The 22,339-nt window shown below is 38.9% G+C and overlaps 1 protein-coding gene across 1 annotated transcript in view; it reads left to right on the plus strand.

The window, feature by feature from the left end:
• The window catches only part of LOC144532629 (inactive phospholipase D5-like), a 51,382-nt gene extending 33,239 nt beyond the window's left edge, over positions 1–18,143 (plus strand). The window contains exons 2-10 of the mRNA XM_078273495.1: positions 2,573–2,709; positions 9,328–9,514; positions 12,557–12,665; positions 12,966–13,093; positions 14,400–14,597; positions 16,586–16,722; positions 16,872–17,037; positions 17,206–17,296; positions 17,593–18,143. Of these exons, the coding sequence (XP_078129621.1) occupies positions 2,573–2,709; positions 9,328–9,514; positions 12,557–12,665; positions 12,966–13,093; positions 14,400–14,597; positions 16,586–16,722; positions 16,872–17,037; positions 17,206–17,296; positions 17,593–18,143 (1,704 nt within the window). The remainder of the gene's footprint in view (positions 1–2,572; positions 2,710–9,327; positions 9,515–12,556; positions 12,666–12,965; positions 13,094–14,399; positions 14,598–16,585; positions 16,723–16,871; positions 17,038–17,205; positions 17,297–17,592) is intronic.
• Positions 18,144–22,339: the final 4,196 nt, after the last annotated feature.

The raw sequence follows: 22,339 nt of genomic DNA on the forward strand, positions 1-22,339 counted from the left end.
TTTTGTGTGTGTGGCACCCTGCCATCCAACTTGCCAGTGTTTTTTAGATGGACTCTGGGGAGCTTTTGAAACAGCCAGTTGAACAATCTCACTAAATTATGTAATTTATGACTCTCTTTTAGCAACTCACTCAAGGTTATCTTTGCTTCTAGATGATTGGAATTTTCCATCATATGTCGCTGTATCCTGTAACAGTAACTGTAAACAGCCAAAAAGGCTCTTGAAAGCACCAACACATAAAATGAGCACAAAAGTTTGTATATGTTAGTTAGAAAAAGAGACAAGTGGAATTACGATGTTTAGTTATTGCTGTAGTGATGATATGTTTCAGTGCTCAGTTTGCAGTAAGGCAGCAATATGAGAAGGAGAGTGTTTTACCATCAGCTGCCCCAGAAATGCATTGTTGTTAAAAATTTAAAAAAGACTTGTACTACCTTGTGGGAGCTAACCATGCTGATAGTTTAGTTTCATTTGTCCTGGTGACAAGAGATTTCTTCCACCACCTCAATACATGACATGCTAGTAGCCTAAACTTTCTTCTTCTTTTTGTGACTGTAACATGTAAACAGTCTTTGTATTTCTAAACAGGTACTGTGAAGCACACTATTTCCTGTAATTATAGGTGTAATGATCCCTAGCTGTGCTCTGATATCAGGTAACACCGTCCCAAGTGCACCCTTTGAGTCTGACCTCTTTATATATCTGCCATGATGCACATCTGATCCCATGTGAATATAGCAGCTGGTAGTAAAAACACTAGAAATATGAGATGCATGCAGTGCAGGTAGACCTTCATCTGAACTTGCTTTTATTGCAGTACAAGGTCCAGCAGATGATTGACAGACTTGATTTAACCTCAATTTACCCTATGTGTGTTTGCTGAGTTTGCTTTTGTTAAGTGCCTGGGGCTCTTTGATGCTCAGAGGTAGAAATTGTTTTGTTTTTTTCAATCTTCACTACATTTTCTTAGGACTGTGGATGAGAACCAGTTGCCTTATGGTCAGGATGTCAATACTGTAACATCCATTCTGTTTTCATCATTTTGCAACCAGTATTAGACACAGAGGATTGAGAGTAAAAGAGTTGGTTGAGCAGCCTGTGGCTACACTTCGGAATTAGGCATAATATTACAACCACCAGTGCTGCCAAGAAATAGAAAAACACTATTCCCATGTCAGACATCAGCTCAGACAGATGGTTGTGAGGATGAGAGTGTGAAGCTAAACATCCCTGCCAGTGTCTCGATGGTTTACTGGGGCCACTCTGTTGACTTGCTGGTAGATTAATTTCATTCCCACATGGGAACCTATGGGTATGAATGTCTTAAACTACAGTGAACCACAATAAAATCACCATGGCTTTGTGTTTGTGTGGCTCTCAGATGTCAGTGGTGTATTATTTGAGACTTGTCCCTGAGGATAATAAGTGCAGTCTAGTTGAATGTGCTAATGATCTGCTGTGTTCAAGGGTAATTAGTTTTGGCTCTTCTGGCAGGTTTCTAAGGGATCATGATACATTTGTTATTGTTCTACAAATAGTTAGGGTGTTTCCCAGTAAGTGGGTCAAATATTGAAATCATGAGTGAGGCTGCAATAGATACACCTATTGTAATGACTTTCAGTCAAGGGTTAATAAAAATGTGATATAATGAAATAAATACTGCATAATTATATGGTCATGATAGATAATGATGTTTACAGTCTTAAAATAGGAACAAGTGGTTGTACTGTGACCCAAACAATGTAAAAGCTTATATCTTTACTACTGACTAGTATACAACCAAGTAGTAATCAATACACAGGTCTCAAATCTCCACATGTCATTGCAGGAAAAATACAGTTGAATTTAATAATAATAATGATTGATTTCCATTTATGTGTGCCTGTTTCAGGGCCCTGGTATCAACACGTACTGGCTCACTGTTTATTTAAATGGCTTAGTGGGACAAATAAATAGGGAAGACCCATGATTAATGTTATTAGTTACACTTGTGGCTTTCCTTTTATGACAAGCCAAAATGTAAAGTACACTTTGAAAGACTGGAATTTATATACAACAGATTTGCCAAATCCAATAATTTTTTAGCACCATGATGCTGCCAAAGTGACATTTTTATCAACATAATAAGGGAACGTAAATTGAAATGCATCTGCAAAGTCGAAAATGATTCATACAAAATATGTCTTTAAAATGTTGATTGGACTTCCAAATATCCAATGTTAATGTTTGTTTCTATCGATCACTTTGTTTTCTTATTAGCTTTCTTCCTTCTCTGTCTCTCTCCTTGCTCTCTACTCTCTTTCTTCCCTCTTTTCTTTCTTCTTCTCATTCCTACCTCATGTTCTTTAAATTAAAGTGTGAACTTGCAAGGTCATGCGTAGACCTTACATGTTTTCTGTTTAATTCCACCTATATATCATGTTATGACCTGCTGAGCTGTGCATTAAAAAAAAGTTGTGTCAGCCAGAACAGCCAGCTAACGGAAGCCAAGGTTGGGGCACTTTGGTCTTGTTTTGATGAAGAGTAGAAAACACCTTAAAAATCAATGTTGTTCTCCTTTTCTCTCTTGCAGTCTCAGCAGAAGTGCATTATGATTTTTGCCTTGGTGTGCTGCTTCGCCGTACTGATGGCGTTGATTTTCTCAGCGGTGGACTTTTGGGGCGAAGATGAAGATGGGATCACAGAGGAGAACTGTAGCAGGAACTGCAGGTGAGAGATGCAGAACCACAAACACACAGTTCATTTTTAGTGGTTTCCAACATGTTTGGCTTGTTTCCCTTGATCACAAGTTATGGCCATAGCGGGTGTTGATACCAAAATCAGCTCTGTGTTAAATCACTGCAGGGGGCTGCTCTGGTGGGAGTATGTTGCATTAGGTACTTTGTGTTGTGTCAAAAGTTGAGCCAGGTCAAACGTGTTTGCCAGATGACCCTGCATTTTTTGTTTTTTGGAGAAACTCTGCATTGGTACCAACCACTGTGCTGTCTTTTTGTTAATACATCCAATTGTATCTTACCCGAATGACACGAAAGCCACGTCTTAACTAGTTTATAAGTTTGTTTTTTGCTGATTCAAAAATCCATTCACGTTTACAAACTGTATGTGAAAAACAACTGAGTGTTTCCTTATTTATGGGAGCTATGTGTACAGCAAAGCAGTAGAGCAAAAAAACTCAATTACTGTAATATATAAACCTTTTAATATAATGGTTGACATGATTTGGGACCTCTAGCTTATGGCATTGGTGCCAGTAGCTTCTATGAATTAAACCCACATTTCCTTTAACCCAATTGGCTTGCCTTGGCCTTTCTCTGTTTGCAATTGTTCAATCAGCTTCCATTGCTGTTTTTAGCTCCAGTTTCAAACCATAAATCAATCCCAGTCTGTGACACATTGCAATCCACCACGGTCTAACCCACTGGCACGATATAAACTGCAGTGTATAAAGGCTGCAGACCCCACAGCATTGCATTGCATTAATTTAGAGAGAGTATCCTATTGTCTCAAAAGTAAAAAATGGTACATGCCAAGTAGCACTAATACAAAACAAATCTGTGTTCCCTCAACCTGATCCTATTGTAGCGTCCCCTGTTGCCCTGAAATGATTACAAGGCTCTTCTGAAAGTAACCATATACCACACTTTAACAACTTTCTTCAGACTGTTTAAGAATATGGATCCCCAGACAAAAAGCCTCAAAACCACTGCAGTATGCCGTGGTGGTCCAGAGTGAAACTGGCTGATCAGCAGTCATTTTCTCTGATCCAGCATTCTGCTCTCTCCACTTCCTACAAGTTCCCCTCCATTAGACTCTTATCATCCAATTTACCATTCAACATTGAATTACCTCTCTCTTTCTTTCTCTCTCTCTCTCTCTCTCTCTATCTCTCTCTCTCTCTCTCTCTCTCTCTCTCTCTCTCTCTCTCTCTCTCCTTATGTCTGTGTCCATCTACTCTCTCACTCCTATACAGTAATTTAACAACCTCCACACCACATCATTCTGTTCTACTTAAGGCTGAAAAGTGTAATCCAAACTTGTAAAGCTGAATTGGACTTCTCTCCTTCTCTGAAGGACCCCTAAAGCATGGTGGTAGAATGAGAGATGAATATGACGAGGCTGACGGAGGGATGATGGGTGAGCCAGATGGAAGGAGAAGAAGTAGAGGATATCGGGGGAAGATTTTGGGTTGGAATGAATACAAGATTTACAGATTTATCAGCTGTTAAATTCTTGCTGTCTGTGATGATGGGGAGCTTGTCAGTTCAAGATTTAACTCCAAACAAATTTCAGAAATGTGTGCTGTCATTTTCCAGGTGTGCACTGCTATTTAATATCCCATAAGCTTAATGATGAAATTTTACTGCAACATGCATCATTTGAAAGACCTATAATGTGTGCAAGTGTAACATAATGGATGATTTGTAAAGTATTTTTGCTCAAAGCGAGTTGCAGTACAAAATAGGAAAAGTGATAGACTACTATTAGACTGACACATTTATAATGGGGTGCACTGAGGCTTGCTCATGCTCACTTAGATTCCTAAAGGTGCTTGTAATTCATCAAAGGAAATGCATGTAAAGCCCTTTTCAGTCAGTATTCACTCTTTGAAAATTACCCAGTGATTAACTTGCAAATGAAATCCATGGCTATTTCTTTATAAAAATGTATAGCAGACTGGTCGTTTATCTTGCCTTGCTTTGCCACTATAAAAAATCTCTTTCTGAGCCTTTTAGCAGCCCAAATAATGACTCAGCAGCTATATTGTTTGTGATATTGTAATTCAGACACGTCACACGCAGCTGGTTGTTTTAGTTATGTAGATTTCCCTTTAATCTATTTTTTCCTGCATAAACAATGCTAAAAAATATTTTTTTTTTTAAATCTCCCACTGATGCAGATAGATGATGATGATGACTTTATGTATTTGTCTGACAGTACAATCAAAAACTTCAGCTTCAGCTATAACATGATATATCTCTTACGCTTACAGCAGTGCCTTTTGTTTGGTTGCTGGAGTAAAGTGTTTAAACCCTCTCATCTGATTGTATCCAAATGACAGTCTGGTGTAACCCCCAACACAAAACAAGAAAACCTACATGCAGAATGGGCAGAGAAAAAGATCTGAACAATCCACAGAAATGATGCTACTGAACCAACCAAACAACTCTTAAACGAATCAGAACTGACTGGGGCAAAGGTAGCTTGGTGTTGGCATCGCTGAGATTCAGCCACAATAAGGTATACAGTATAGCCTATAGTGAGCTTAACAGGTCGGATTAGTGGATGCAAACTACTGGCCATTGCCCATTGGTCAAAATGTCAGGGAACTGGGCACCTAGTAGAGCGCGCGCCCATATATAGAGGCTAATTCCTCAACACAGCAGCCCAAGGTTCCCTTTGCTGCATGTCAATTCCCCTCTCACTCCCCTTTCATGTCTTCAGCTGTCCTATACAAATAAAGGCCTAAAATGGCCACCAAAAAAATCTTTAAAAAAAAAAAAATGTCAGGGAACACCCAGGACAGCAGTCGTGACAGACAGACATGGAACAATGTAATAGACTAAGTACTTGCTGTCTACATTCATTAGCATAAAACACAGATTATTATGGTTAAAGAAACATGTCATTAAGTGGGTCAAATGCCAGATAATGGGTTGAAATTTACATATGAAGCGTGTTTACTGTTACATCAGTGTTCTGGTTGTACCCGATGAAACATTGGATTTGACATTTACCCTTTAAATGAACAGCGTGCAGTGAGCAGTACAGCAGCAGCTCCTGTGATACCCATATTAATGTCCTGGCTGCTGTATGGCCAGAGCTCAGGGCAGCTCATGAGAGAGTGGATAATTTATATCAGATGTCAGGAGCTGACACTAGCACATCTTATGCTGTTACTCTAGTGGTACAGAGGGCACACAGTATCACAAGCATTTGCATGTGTAATTAGCATTTTCCATGCAGTGTCCTTACATGCTTTAGGGATTTTTATATGAGTTTAACATGTAAACTTGCCTCAGCCCTGACAGCTCTGTAATGGTGTGAAATAATGTTCTGAGTTTTGAAACAAAACATCAGGAGGAAGAGTTTATCATTTTAATTCAACTGCACTCACCTACCACACTGTGAAGACGGAATCCATTAACATGCAGAAAGTGATGGAGGGATTTTACATTCAGACACACTCTCTGTCGCTGTCTCACTGTGTCACGTATGCACACACACAGCATAAAGTTTACACCACTTTGGTATTGACTGGCTGGGGATGAATCACACCCATGAGTGTACAGATGGGCTACAATGGAGGAGACCAGCAGTGGACAGATCACAGGGAATCAATGAATCCCTTGCAGGCATAGACAAGCTACTTCACTGTTTTCTCTGCTAATACCAAAGCCTGTCTGCCTGTTTAAACAACCCACAACCACCATTCATCATACCTCACAGACATTACAGTGGACAGAGAGGATTTCTTTCAAAATAGGATTACAACTGCTCCTCTTGTTTCCTTTCCATCCTTGTTTTACCTTTTTGTGATGTGTTCACTATAGCTGTCCCAGTTTTTGCTGTCTTTACAGAACAAAGGAGACGCCAGGCTGTGTGATGTGAACATTAATCTTAATAATTTCATCACAGCTTGCTGTATTGATTTGTTTGTGTCTTGTTACACTCCTCTTTTCATTTTACTCACTCTGTGTTCAGTTCTCAAGCTCTGTGGCTGACAAATGGCAGAGTACCCACCCACAGTAACATATGAGCCAACTTTACTTATGATTCTCCCCAAACTCTGCTTCACTTACTGTAACATATTGAATGTCACTTCCATGAGGAGGAATCAGCATGTTATGATCACAGACGGTGTGAGTCCTACTTTAAAGTTTGACCCTTGGCCACTTTCCAAAACCTGATTTAGCTTTAATTTAGCCAGGATGACATTTTCAAGCTGCAAGCTGGCAACGGGCCCCTCAATGTGATGCCAGTACATTATCACCTGCAACATGCTCGCGCCAGTCTGCACTTGAGAGAAGCACTCGATAGACCACGAGCTGTCACACCTCAGCTGACCCTGTGCTCTGACGGGTCAAAGTGCTAAGATCCGTTTGGTATTACAGAGCCATTGCAGGGAGTCTGCCAGCGCAGACCTAACTGTGTTTTAAAGTCAGAAAGCCATGAAAAAAAAATTATAGAATGAGTCTTTAATGCAATAAAGAAATCAAAAAGAGAAAAAAAGACAATTTACTTGCAATGAAAGCTTTACTCACTACATTCTAATAAAATGCAACTATGTGTGAAAAGTATTTTATTCACTCCTGCACTAACACTTTAACACTAACGATTATAAACCTCATATGCAATTCAATAATTACCAAAAATAGATTTTATTCGATGGCTAAGAGACATAATCAATACACGACCACAACAGAAACTTCCTACTACTTCCCACAAACTAATTTTAAAGCTGCACTAATCAATCATGTCATATGTAACAATGACTATGTAATGAGAAAGGGGTCGCTCAAACCCACAGAGAATTATCACTCAGTTGACTCAGCAGCTCCCCTCAGCTCTACGCATTATTTTTGTGTCTTTCAGCTTATTGTTTTGGTTTTTTGGCCCACAACTTACTTACTAATTACTACTGGTTTTGCTTATGTTGAAGTATTCTCATGCATAGAGATTAAATAAATCAGTTTATTTTTCAATTTCTTTCACCAAGTTTTATAGGTGTATGACTTATTCATGTGACCAACCAGCAAATTTAATTTCACATTCAGTCATGATGACATGACATCCATGTGTGCACTGATAAAATTAATGGTTTTGAAAGTGTTGCGTTGATGAGATTAAAATAATCAAGTCATGTTTACAGTATACGAATTCACTCCTACCTTGCACACTTTCACTATTAGCACAGATTGTCATACCTTTCAACTCCATGCCCTACCTATTGAGCAATTTGCAGTATATCTACCGCAACATTTCTTATAAAATGTGTTCCCTCACATGGAATTGAGTAAAGTCTTGTGCAGAAGTGGTTCTGCTCTTGGAAAGCATTTTATCCAGAAACAATCAACTATGGCGGTGCAGAATTTATATATGAGTTCCCCCTCATTGAATACCCTCTCCCCATTTCTATTTCTCGTTTAAAATCTAGCTGGCAGAAATCGATGTCCAAGCCAGATACAGAGAGAATGTGGTGAGCGTTGGAGCTTGATAATAGCCTTGTTCTGTGTGGCTGCAGATCTAGGTCTGCCACGGCTAATTCAATCTGTTGACTCCAGTGCTGATGCCCCTGTCGCTTTCAGCATCCTGGTGAGGTAAAATGGGAACTGGAGATACAATAGGGGGAGCTCAGAGTCATGGTTAGCCAGATACATTTACATTACACCTTGGCGGAAAGTGCAGGGATATTCATACAGTGATGTATACAAAGCATTTTAATGCAAAACAACTATCACTGAGAGCATGTTCCACATCATTTATCGTAACTTTCAGCTTGGTGGTACATTTTTATGATAAAGAGAAAAACTTGGTCTAAGCCAGTTTTTCGAATATTTGGTTCGCCTGGTCTCCTTGTGTAATTTTGTTTTACTTAAAACTCACAGCGAGCGTTCAGAGTGCACCATTGAACTAATGCCTACCATACACTGGAAGACTCGGAACAGACTTTGAAAAGACGGCAATCCACTGAATCTGGCATACAGGTGATTGGTAAGCCCCTGTATTTGAATGAATTATGCTTGCTGCAACTACAGTATATTTGACGACACCAGACTGCTGATGGCTACACTAAAATGCACCATGTGATAGCGTAGGGAGTAGTATATATGAGAAAATAACAAGAATACAGCACAAATTCTTGAAAAAAATCCCTGAGTAGGTGTAATTGAATCAACATTGCTGACAACTGTCCAACATCAACCTTCAATTATTCACACCCCCTGGCAGAGGCAACCCGTACAAGATTTAATGATGCTTCATGGAATCTAAGGGCATCAGTGGTCTAGAAATCTAATCTTGATAACTCTCATTAAGTCAACGATCCTGAGGAAGAGTGCTGTAGCTAATTTGTCAGTTGTAAGAAAGAAGGAACATATCCTCATATTAGTGGCACCCAAGCTCATAATAATTATGCTACTATTGCAAACACATAATTGCTTTGTGAAAGATTATGCACCTCACATTGATTTCAGCATTTTTCCATTAACAGGTCTCTGTGGCTCAGTCTAATAATGCTCTTTTGCAGCTTTTTTTGGAATGCAGGTCCTATATTTTACATCATTATGTTTCTTCTTTACTCTGTTTTTCTTTGTATAATTTCCACAGAGTAGTGCTTGTGGAGAACATCCCAGAAGACATCTCCTTCTTAGACAATGGTACATCACACCTCCCTCTCTCAGTTGGGCTGTACAACTTACTGGACCGAGCTATTCGGGTCGTAGAGATAGTTTCCCCGTTGTGGCTCCTCAACTCCTCCGACTATGAATCCAGCTTCCAGCCTGCTGCCAGACAGGTAAAACCAGAGCAAGCCTTCAGAGACTTGACTCTGCAGAAGTTGTGGCATTTATTTTCATTTTGTGACTGTTTTACCTTTTCTCTCTCCTCTTTGTGTTTTTGCTTCATCTACATAATATCATCAGTGATGGAGAAAGAAGGAGTACTCTATCCCTTTACTTAAGTAAAAGCACCAATACAACAATGTCGAAAACAGGTCCTGCATTTAAAGTTTTACATATTATCAGCAAAATTGTATAAAAGTATCACATTAAATGTACTTTCTCTGCAGAAAAATGCCCCCTGTAAGTGATATAATGTTATCATACCACATTATTAGATTGTTAATGATGCATCAAAGCATAAGCAGAATTGTACTGTTGTAGCTGGTCGAGGTGAAGCTGATTTGAAGTACTTTAGATACAGCCAGATAGTTTTGTCCAGTGATCCCCAAAATAGGGTTTCGGGCCACCTCCAAAGAGTCACAAGGTAAATCTGGGGGATCATGAGATGATTTATGGGCTAAGATGGAGATGGAAAAAAAATTCTGCTATACTAATTTGTATTCATATATACTGTATCCTCTTCAACAGTCACAAGCCACAAAGATAAGGCCACTGCATAAATCTCAGCAATATATTTCACAAACTTGTCATATTGTGATCCCATGAGGGCAGGTGTAGTGAATACCTGTTGTGATTGCAAATGTAGTTCGTTGTGTTGTTGTTCTGATCTGAGAAGCTATTAAAGCACTCTGTTGAACTGGGCACTTCAACTATTCTACTATTTGCATTAGCTATACAACATCGTGCCTATTTGATTTTATCCACATCCCCAGGTCATTAAGCAGACTACACAGATGCCACATCTCATATTTATTATACCTTGAAAGGAAATTAAAGGTTTTCTGCTTCAGCCAAATTAGATAATAAAATCAAAGTAGGACCAAATTTTGAAATAAATGAACAGACACAAATCATAGCGGAAAATCAACAATGTCCCTGTAGAATTGTACTGGCTGGTAAAATACTATTCTGGGCTATTTTTAAGCTGCTTGGATGTGTGTATTGACAGTTGCCAGAAGGGTTGGCCAGGCAGGCAGGCAGGCAGGCACACACACACACACACACACACACACACACACACACACACACACACACACACACACACACACACACACACACACACACAGATGAATTGAGCATGTAAAGACTAATGACATGGCTGTTGATTGGAAAGTAATAGCTCCTTTCCCAGGCCTTGGGGAAGAGGAGAGCCTCCAGCTCTCTGCAGAAAGCTGATTAAATAAGACAACTTATCGGAAGGGGGGCTGGACTGGAACATTTTATATACTGTAAAGGCAAAGTTACAAGACGTGGAGGTGGAGGTGCTCTTGTAGCAGGCATGTGCACTGCATGTCTGTTTGTGTCCAAATATTAGTAGCAGTTAAGTTAAAGTAAATGTGTTGCTTCCATGAATAGAGTAGCCTATAATCTAAATACTAAATATTTTGTGAACCCACAATGAGAAGAATCACTGTCAGTTCTGAAGACTTCTTTTGTGGAGGATCTTAAGTGTGATAACTCAATTGAAACATTTAGCTGTTATTTACTTTTAGCTATCACATACAAATGTTTATGTAAAAAAAGGCAACATCACCTTAAATTATAAAAAGGAAGGAATTCAAGAGTTTCCTGAACTGTGCTGTGCAAGACAATTAACTTCTTTCAGATGTCACTGATGAATGTTAGTTTCTGACTATCTGCAACAACATTAAATAGTGTTCTGCTTCACTCCGTTAAGCTCAGACTTCTTTGACTCAGCTTTACAGTTTTTTCCAACTGCTTATACACAAAATCTTTTCATGTCACACGAGTTTTGAAACCTCTCACTCAAAGTGCAAAATTACACAGCAAATCTCCAACACCATAAGCTATTTCTCAGCCTTTCACTCAGTTTTTAATTGCATGAAACATTTTTTTCAAAACACTACACACAATTCTCTACCTAAGACACAAAATCTAACAGGAAGTGACTTGCTTTCCTTTTCTAAACACAACCAATCAAAATGCTACACTTATTTACCAGGGCACACACACACTCCTCACATGTGCAAAAACATTATGTCATAACTGAACACTAACCAATCACTGCTTTAGTATAGGCTATATAGGCAGAACACACACACATTCACACACACATATTCTTTATTCTAAAAATGATACCTTTGGTTTCCATATGTTTGTAGTTTTGTTTTCTTGTTTCATGCTACTGTATACAACACTGTGCTACTCTTACAAACATAATGTTTTGCCCAATAAATATTTTCTGTTTTACTGTAACATTGCATTGTTGTTTACAGTGCACTTTTCAACCACTCTCAGCAGATTGCTTTCACTCTAGAACATTGTAAATGTAGATATAGCATAAGCCTGTGAAAGACAAATGAGCTTTAGAGTTAGAACAACAGTGTGTACATGGTATATCCAAAAATGTACTATTATGAAAAAAGTGTTTGCAGTTTGATGCAAATGGCTCATTTTGTGATGTGTTTATGGCATTTTGAATGCAGTGTTTCATTTTGAAGGAGATGTGAGGCATTTTGCATTTTGTGTGTGCCGTTTTGGGAATTGTGTGTAGAGTTTTGAAAAAAGGAGACATAGTTTTGAAAACGTGTTTAAACAGTTGGAAAAAACTGTAATTTGCAACGTTTTCTGCGTAAAAGCCTAAAAGCAAACTTACCAATATCACCAAAATGTAAGACTTTCTCTAGGAATAATTAGGAATATGTGTACCACAAAATCAAGTAAGATTGTACACTTTAAAGATGCACTAGTGATTCAGTATTGCATTTCATAAAATTGGAAGAGTTGCAAGACATACATTTAAAGAAGAATTATTAATAGATATAATTATAGATATATACTTTCTCCTGGAAATCGGAACTCTCCAAGCACATGCCGAAATAACCCTGATGACATGATCTGAGTCAGGGAGAATCTTGTCTAAATACATATGAATTTCATGTGACAGTGGATGTTTTATGATGTGTTTCCCTCAGGGCAGGGCTCTGCTGTCCAGGCTGCAAGGGCTGAAAGCTAAAGGAATCCAGCTGAAGATCTCCAGCGGGATGATCGACTCGACTGAGCTTGGGATGCTCGCCAAACACAGTCAGCTCTATCTCTCACTGTATTATACATTCTGTGTGTCTGTGTTCAAACATGCTGCAGCTTAGCTCTGTCTGTTGACTGTTCTCTCTCCCTATTTCTCTATTTGTCCTGCTCAGCTCTTTCAATATCTCTATTTCCATATTTCCCTTTATCTGTTTTTGTTTTTCATTTTCTTGTTGATCCTGTTTCTGTCTGTGGCTAGATCACTAGCACTTGTAACTTCCTTTATTTCAATATCATTGTCGTACTGCCTTTTGTCTTTTTCTTGATCACTGTTTCTCTCGCTCACTCTTTTTTTAGATGCTGAAGTTCACTATGTGAACACGACAGCGCTGACCAAAGGTCAACTCCACTCCTCCTTCTGGGTGGTCGACAGGAAACATTTCTACATCGGCAGTGCCAGCATGGACTGGAGATCCCTCGCCACTGTATTTAAAATCCACCACACATCACAGCACACACAGAAACACACACATATGTTGACATATGCATACTCACACAAAACAGAGGCTGTGGCAGAAAATGCATAATCTCAGTCCTGTAAATTCTGAAGCAGCAATGTAAACACAATCTCTTCAAATTGTTACATTTACAAATCACAATTTACACCCTCACCACCCATCCAACAGATTTACATGAGATTTAATTACATAACAAGTTATGTATCCCCTAATGTAAATGCTTTGATACCATTCTACTGGCTCAGACTCAAAAGTACAGCATTTTATTTGAAGTTCCCAGCCCTCTTTGCAAAAGGGTGTCCCTCTTGAAAACATCTGAAATAACTTATTGTAATATCCTGATCGCCTGTTAATTCATTTGGCAAATATAGCCAGATTTATTACCACGGGTAATACAAAAGTCATTTACTTTGAATAATTACTTGATGTTTACAGGTCTCAAAAGGTTGCACTTTTTAGTTTGTGTATTTAGATTTTTGTTGATATATTAGAAGATTCAGTTGCTATATTTACTGACACATACTACTAGTCGTTAACCCTTTCAAAACACATTTGTACCTATGGCAAGATTATATTTGTGCATAAGTTACATGTCATTGTCTTCTTTTTCAAAAAGTCATAGATGGGGGGGGAGTGGATGGGTGTGGGCATGCAGAGTGGGGTTGCATGCAAAAATAGAAAGTGGCCATTCTTTCATCTTCTTCAAAGCTGAGATTCTACTGAGAAGTTGAAATTTAGAAGTGCCTCTTCGAAATGAAAATGCAGCAGAGGGCAAAGAAAGAAAATTGACAAGACAGAGAAGAACCACTGTAGTGTTTTTCCACCCCTGCTGTTGCTGTGACGATGGGCGAAGGCCTGTTATTAGATGAGACTATGGCATGACAGGGGGAAGGTGAGAGCTGGAGGCTGAAAGGCCATTAGCTCTCCTCTGCCCCAAGGCCTGGGAAAGAAGTCATTAGTCCTTACATGCTCAATTCATCTGTGTGTGTGTGTGTGTGTGTGTGTGTGTGTGTGTGTGTGTGTGTGTGTGTGTGTGTGTGTGTGTGTGTGTGTGTGTGTGTGTGTGTGTGTGTGTAGGTGAATGGATGTATACAAGTGTATAAGGAGTAAAAACAAGTTAAAATGACTTGCAAAAAAGGGAAATCTGATGTTGATGTAGACAATGGACAGCATTTTCGTTGATAATGTTCAGCAAAAATACAAAGATATTGATGTAAATGTGTGCTGTCTCAATGCTGATGGTGATCTAACAGAGATTGTGTTCATTCTCCAGAGGAAGGAGCTGGGTGTGTTGGTGTACGACTGCAGCTGTCTGGCTCTGGACCTCCACAAAGTGTTCAGCCTCTACTGGGGGCTCCAGTATAGAGACTTCATCCCGTCCTTCTGGTCCAAGCGCCTCTTTGCCCTCTTCAACAGGGACACACCACTGGAGTTCACTATCAACAGCACAAAGGCTCAGGCCTACGTCTCTGTAAGTGACAGTTATAGCATTAGTGTGTATTGTTCATCAGAAAAGGTTAAAATCTGTGCCTTTTCCTGGTGGATATGTCAAGGACAATCTTAACATGCCAACCCATAATTAAGGAGGAATTTCGTATTGATGGCACAAGTAAAGAAAAAGGCTTGTATAAAAGAGTAAGACTCCAAAAGCCAAAACATCTATTTAAAGGGATGCTTACAGTAATGTTATCATTTAAAACATGAGCCATCTGTTAATTTCTTGACTCTGCAACCAAAGGTTAGCATTTGTGGTCTAAAGTTATACTTTACAGGCTCAAGTATACCTAGTTAACCGCAAAGTATCTATATCAGATAACAGCATTCAATTGCCTTCCATTGCTGACACTTCAAAGCATATTACATATAATTGGTGGCTCACATAATTCAATGTCATGTCATTTGAAACGGGATGGTAGAACAGATTGTTCAAAAGTGAGCTTCAGTGTATGGTTCATTTTCGCCTGACTGGGATTCTGGGACAAGTTATTTCAGTTGTGGAGAACTATAGCAGCCCTTTTTCACTGTATTTTGACATCTTAAATCAGAAAAGGTGCAGTGTAATTATTAACATTAATAACAGCTGCATTGTATTTAAGTGAGTGACATTCAGAGCTTTAGTATTGTGCATGCTGGTTCACCGGCATGGTTTACTGGAAAAACTAATGGAACTGAGCTATTGTTAGGGAAATGTGTTTCAACTGTGCGTTTCCTGTTAACACAAGTCAATGCAAAAGGTATACTGTGCATGATTTAGGACACTCAAAATACAGTGCTCTACGTATATCATGAATAGGGAGTGATTTCTGTCACAGCCCAAGAAAGTTAGGGCCCTGCACACCCACACAGTTGTTTTGAGTTCCTCTGACTGATTAGACCTCAGCTCAGGTTGAAGTTGGCCAGGGTTATGTTTGGAATTATGTGAGGTGACCAATAAAGACGATAAAGGTATATGTCCCACCTTAACACGTACGGCAGGAGACACAGGGAGAAGTCAATCTGTGCACCCACACAGTCCTGAGAAGTAGGGTTGGGAATCACCAGAGGCCTCACAATATGATATCAGCATGATACTTATGTCATAATATGATATTATGGCAATTTTAAACATATTGCAATATTCTGCGATATATAGCAATTTATTAGCTTTTTTTCCAAATTCAAATATTTCCCAATTTCAAATTATGTCCCCAAAGCAAAACTTCTCTCTCTCTGTTTTATCTAAAAAGATAAATTTCTCTGTTTGTTCTTCTCACACAAAAAAAAGATTCTGCAAAATGGGATTGTCAAGCAGACAAACTGACCAACACATACTGTATATAATAAAAGATTGATACTTGGCGTCTGGGTATCGATACAGTATTGCCATGGAAAATATTGCGATACTGTGCTGTATCGATTTTTTTCCCCCACCAGTTGGTACATTTTTCATACCGAGTGTCTCTGCAGGACACTACAGTATGTGTCTTTCAGTGTCATCTTCTTCCTGGAGATGAGTGATGGTGATGTCATCCTACCTGCAGCAGAAAACTGTTAATGTGGTTGGGCTGTCCATCTCTAAAAGATGAATATCAACACACAAAAAGCACACGCTCGTAGTTAAACATTCACAGGTGTCTGTCAGGAAGAAGTTGAAATGGAAACATCAAGGCTTTGCACAAGACATGCATGCAGACACACACATAAAACAAAGGAAGACAATCAAATCCTAATGGCCATTTAGGTGAACAATAAAGATGATGAGAGCTGAGTTGGTTGTTATGATGATAACAGTGCTGATAACAATCATGATGGTAATTCTGCATATTATTTTGATTCCTTTCTGAGTCACTGTGGTTATACAATACTCTGACCATTTTTCATGCGTGTTTCTTCAAAGAGGAATACACAGTCACAAGTTGTGCGTCCTCTCACCGTCCAACACTTCCTAATTGGCCTTGGTCTTTCTCCCTCTGATAACAGAGCTCCCCAGATGTTTTCATCCCTAAAGATCGTAGCAGTGATCTTGAAGCCATTTCCAGGGTCATCCAGGAGGCCCGCCACTTCATATATATCTCTATAATCGATTACCTGCCCCTCCTCAGCCACAACGCTCACAGGTTAGAACCACTGTGCCACTTTTTAAGTTGCTTTCTTTTGAATTTGTTTGAACAGACATTTATCATCAAAAGGTTGGATGCTTTGCTTTGGTTCAAGTGCTTAAACTCTGTGTACCCACATTTGACTGTGTGCTTGTATCTGTGCCAAGGTACTGGTCCCGTGTTGACGGTCTTATCCGTGAGGCTCTGATCCTGAGAAAGGTCCGGGTCCGTCTCCTGATAAGTTGCTGGGAAAAGACTCATCCACTTACTTTCAACTTTATCTGGTCCCTGAGGAGTCTGTGCATGGAGCAGGCCAACTGCTCAATGGAAGCTGTAAGTACAAGGCCACCACATACTATTTTCAATTATTTGTTTAACTATTTTTGCTTTATCAGTGCTCACTGTGTGTGTGTGTGTGTGTGTGTGTGTGTGTGTGTGTGTGTGTGTGTGTGTGTGTGTGTGTGTGTGTGTGTGTGTGTGTGTGTGTGTGTGTGTGTGTAGAAGATCTTCAATGGCAGAGTCCAGAGGGATGGCAGTCTCCAGGGAATAAACCACAACAGGTTTATGGTGACAGACAGATCCATTTATTTAGGTGAGCTCATTGACCAGACTTTATGACTCATGCAGATCTCAACAGCAAATTATTTTATTTTAGTTTGTGTACGGATTAATCAAACAAGAAACAATGTGTTAATTAGTGAGCTTTAGAAGTGCTGTTATTCACATTTTTTTAAGTTTAGAAAGAGCCAGGCAAGCTTTTCCAATTGGCAATGTTTAAAGATTGTTGGTCATCTTGGCATGGTGTTTTTGACTTATTTGTTGTGCTACAAGATATTTGTGACATATAACTGTGGTCACTTATTTGTTTCTTCCTTGGTGTCCTGACAGGTAACCTTGACTGGGTGGGGAATGAGTTTAGCTTTAATGCAGGAGCAGGACTCGTGATCAGTCAGCCAGAGGGCATCGAGGAGAGGAACTCCACAGTGGTGGAGCAGCTACGGGCTGCATTCGAGAGGGACTGGTTTTCACGTTATACCCACTCCCTGCAGGCCAATAAGATCACCGTCTGTGACAAGCCCCAGATCAAAAGGCTGATGCCAGTCAGAACTAGCCACTTAGACAATGGACAAGTGCTAATCAGAACAGGCCAGCATGATAACGGACCTGCACCAATGAGACACAATCACAAGGATGATGGACAGACGCCAGTTAAAACAAAGCACAATGATGACAGACTAAGCAAAGTTAGTCGCCAAGGCAAGGCCAATGGACTGGTGCCAATTATAGACAGTTACCAAGAGAGGGGACGAGTCGAAATGAGTCACCTTGATAGCAGACAGGTACAAATCAAAGGTAATTACCATGACAATCCAAAAGAACCACCTAGTCAGTCAGCTGAGAGCAGCGGCAGCAGAGAGATCTTTAACAGGTCCCTGTGACCACAAAGCATGATAAGTTTGTTTTCACTGAATGATGAGAACTGTTCTCTTTCAATAGCAATGGACTTAACACACTGGGTCTTTGTAGCATTTTATTGACGCCATTTTGAAGAAAACAAAAACTTTTAAGATTTAAGTAATATCTGTTTTTTATCATTTACCTGGTACTTGATCATGTTCACGGAAGAACTCAGGAAGGAAAGTAAACGCGCCACTGCAGTCTGGCACTTTTGATGGATTTTTTTTAGGAATGAAACCAAAACATTTTGGTTTGGACGAAACATTGATTAATACACTGTAATAATAACTTACAACCTTACTACTGATGTAAGGTTGTAAGTACTCTCTCCTTGTTGAGATCCTGTCAAGTATATGAAATCTTGCAATCTTACTGATTGTGCAGCATGTGTAGCTACACTAGCAACATTTATCATTAAAGATACACTCCAAAGTAGCGGAAGACTTACAACACAGCTTTACTGTACATGCTGTGGATATCATATTGCCTCTGTACTAATTGGTTGTGGATACTTTGGCCTCATGTAAATAATTTGTGCATCTCCAGCAGTCTTCTGAATAGGTTACTGTGCATTCAAATAATTCCTTAAAACTGTAAACATATTTATTACCACTGATAACTTCAGATCTTCAGATTTATTCTAATGTCAAATGACATTAATAGAAAACAACCTTATGTGTACTGTGTGTATTAACACAGATTCCTGCACTTAGTCAAAATTTAATTTCCACTCACAAGAACACATTGCCATTAGTCCTGCAATAGAAACAACCACATAACTAACTTTGAGTGCTGACCCACAGTTGAGGAGCTAATCAAATCATGTCCACCATGGTTTAATCTCAATATCAGAAGCACTAAACACTATACAGACAGCGTTTACATAATCCAGGACACGATGCGTCATATATCTCTCCACAGCAGAATGGTGTAAGCCTATATTAAAATGTTTTATTTTATGGTGGTCATAATTTAATTAGATGATGCACCTATTCTACTGTGTTTATTACACAACATCAAATGTACTAAGGCATGGTGTTTTCAATCAGTTGCCACCACTGAAAAACTATAGCCTGCATTTAGTGGAAGGCAGGTATTTTACCCTGGAGAAAGAGGGGCTATTGATCTGAATAGCTATAGAAAATCATTCCAGTTCCAATATACAAATCCTAGGAAAATAATATGAATTGAATGGAGATCAAAAGTGTATGTTGTGACTTATTTAACAAAAGGAGCAGTTAACTTCGAAGAAGGGGCCAGAGGGTCTCTGCTGTCAAATCAATACAATGAATTTTTAACAGAGCTTGACAGTTGCAGTTGCAGCAGTTTAACCTCAAGGACATTGTTTCCTGTAATGGCATGCCTGTGACTGAATATATATTACCTTTACTGTGTGGAGGTAGAGCTAAATATATGTGATTGTTAGTAAAGAACAACTAATTTACTTTTGACTGAAAGCTAGTACCGACATTTGCATTTGAATGATTGCATGTCAGTTTAAGACCTTTACACACTCTTTGCTGTGATTGCAACGATGCTTGTACGTTTCTGATGTAGGATCTTTTTTTTTTTAACTTCCAGGCCATTAATCAAGGAAACAGGAAAACATTTCCAGAGAAAGGTACATAGTGATGTCTTCATTACCTATATGCAGGGTGTTATGGTCAGCGCTTTAATGTGAATGGTGTAATGAGTGCTTTGTCTTCTGAGTTCACTGAGCAGGAAGAATAATTGCATACAATAATTCTGCCAGAAAACAAAAATTTGTGGTCAGAATGCATAGAAGGTTTAGCTGTAACCATAAAGTATAAGGCAGTTATATCCGCTAAAATTATATATCACTGGATTTTTGGTGGATATCATTTGATGGTATTCTGTTTCTGTATTTGTGCCTGCACTTTTTGTACTACAGGTCAAACACAGACTCAGTCCGTTCTTGCAGTGAGTCTTGCAGTGAGTCCACAGATATGGACAGGACACATGTAGTCAAAAACACAGAGCTTGACAATTGTATTCTGGTCATGATGGCTAACTTCTGCCATCTAGAGGATGTCTTGAGAAAGAACACTTCTTCTCACACTAATTTGCTGCAATATGACATGATACGTTTTTTTTTTAACTCTGTCTTGACCAAGAATACATGTTGGTTCACATCTACTGTTTATATGCCAATTCTTATCAAATGTATAAAAGGCAGCGACATGGGACTGTTAGTGGTTTTCTTGCAAATATTTGAACTGAAATTCTGTTGAAAGCTACATAACTCATATGATATGTTGCTACTATATTTTTCTCACAGTATAGTGTGGAAGTTTATAGTATTAAAATATAAATCAAAATAATGTAATAAGAATAACAGTTCCATGTTTAATTTTAACACAAAAAACGACGTTCCCGTGCTGCTGTATGTGCCCTAACCAGTCTCTCTTTCTGCGCAAGACACAAGCATTAATTCATCAAACACAATGATCTGTTTCATTTGTAGAACAGTTTCTCCACAGAGTGTGTAGAACTTGAGCATTATCTCAATAATAAAGTCCACATGATTTCTTGCGAAGCACCACTTCAACACACTGTATTGCTTGTAATCTGACAGCTGGTCAGATTTAGTACTTTATGCTGCTATTATCTGATTGCTACACTGGGGGCAGTACTGTTGCTAATGTACCCTGTGCCCAAGGCCTTACGTTTAGTTGTTCTTAAACTATTTTGATAATTAAAAACAGTGACTATTTTCCAGTTAGCAGGGACCAGGACTACACCTTTAATCAGCAACAGTTTACAATCTGCTACATGCAAATTACATAATCCAAGCAAAAACAGTAGGAATGTTTCTGTGTCACCTGTCCCTCTGTCCATTCCTCTAGTAAGATTGAGCAATGTTCACTGAATCCTCTGTGAAAGTTACTGTTTTCCTGAAGTCAGAAGGGTAGATGGGTTTGAGGTAGCTGCAAAGTTTAACAGACGGAAGCACTAGTACTATTTAAATGCTCACTGTAAAAGCTTTTTAATGTCGCCTACCTTTATTCTATTGAACTGTTTTGGCATGACTGCTGCTTGCATGCCTTGCCTTTATGAACTGTGCACAGTAGCTATGAGCCTTTTTAGAGATAATGATAATAATGAAAGCTTATATACCTTTAAAAAAAAATACAGAAGGAATGTATATTTATTGACTAACCTTGTTAATGCACACTACTGAATTATATGACCGTTATGTTTTTACTCTTATTAAAAAAATGAGTACTCTTAGCTTTTGTGTGTGTGTGTGTGTGTGTGTGTGGGTTTGTTGTGTATATTTGTGTTAAAGTTTAAGTGACTTGTGTTTCCTCAACACAAAGGCTGTTAATTAAAGCAGAGGGTGGCTTACATTAGAAGTTAATCCTTCACATCACTGCACTGTGGCTGTCAGTCAGGCCCTATATGTAGCCTGAATGGACAGGCCTCTGGCTAAGCAGAGGAGTATTCAGGTTTCCAGAGAAACATATTATCTGATTGCAGACAGAATAATTACCAATAATGTTCACCTGATTCGACAGAACCCAATTCACTCTAAGGTTAAAGCAGCAAACACATTTAACATGCTGTATTTGAATCCACCAATACAATACAGGATTCAAACATGTATAGCCAACATGTTACAGCTTAGATGTATCAAATGTTTGGTATTTTATTTATTGTGCTATGCCAATTGTAACTCACGCCCAGTGGTGCCAAAGCATTTTCTCAACCCACAAAGGAATACGTAATCTTTCAATTTATCAGAAAAAAAAAAAAAATCTAATTCAAAATCACCAAATTTGGAGGTATGGTTTTCATTGGACAGGAAGGTGTACACAATTCTAATCTGAAGAGTAACTAAAGTTGTCAGATAAATGTAGTGGAGTACAGAGTACACTATTTGCCTCTGAGATGTAGTAGAGAAGAAGTATAAAGTAGCCAGTACAAATAGGCTCAAATAATTCATGTAGGCCTAACCTCGAATTTGTGCTCAAGTACAGTATTTGAGTAAATGTACTTAGTTACATTACACCACTGGACTGTATACAGCTGACACACACAAGAAAAGGTGTTATGAAATAAAGTGAAAATGGAGAAATAAAGTGAAATAGAGAGACAGCAGCAGACATACCTGTGTCTGGTACCTGTCTGGGCTCGAAAAGCAGGGGACTGACGT

Source organism: Sander vitreus, chromosome 17, assembly GCF_031162955.1.
Source record: "Sander vitreus isolate 19-12246 chromosome 17, sanVit1, whole genome shotgun sequence".
Classification (NCBI taxonomy): Eukaryota; Metazoa; Chordata; class Actinopteri; order Perciformes; family Percidae; genus Sander; species Sander vitreus.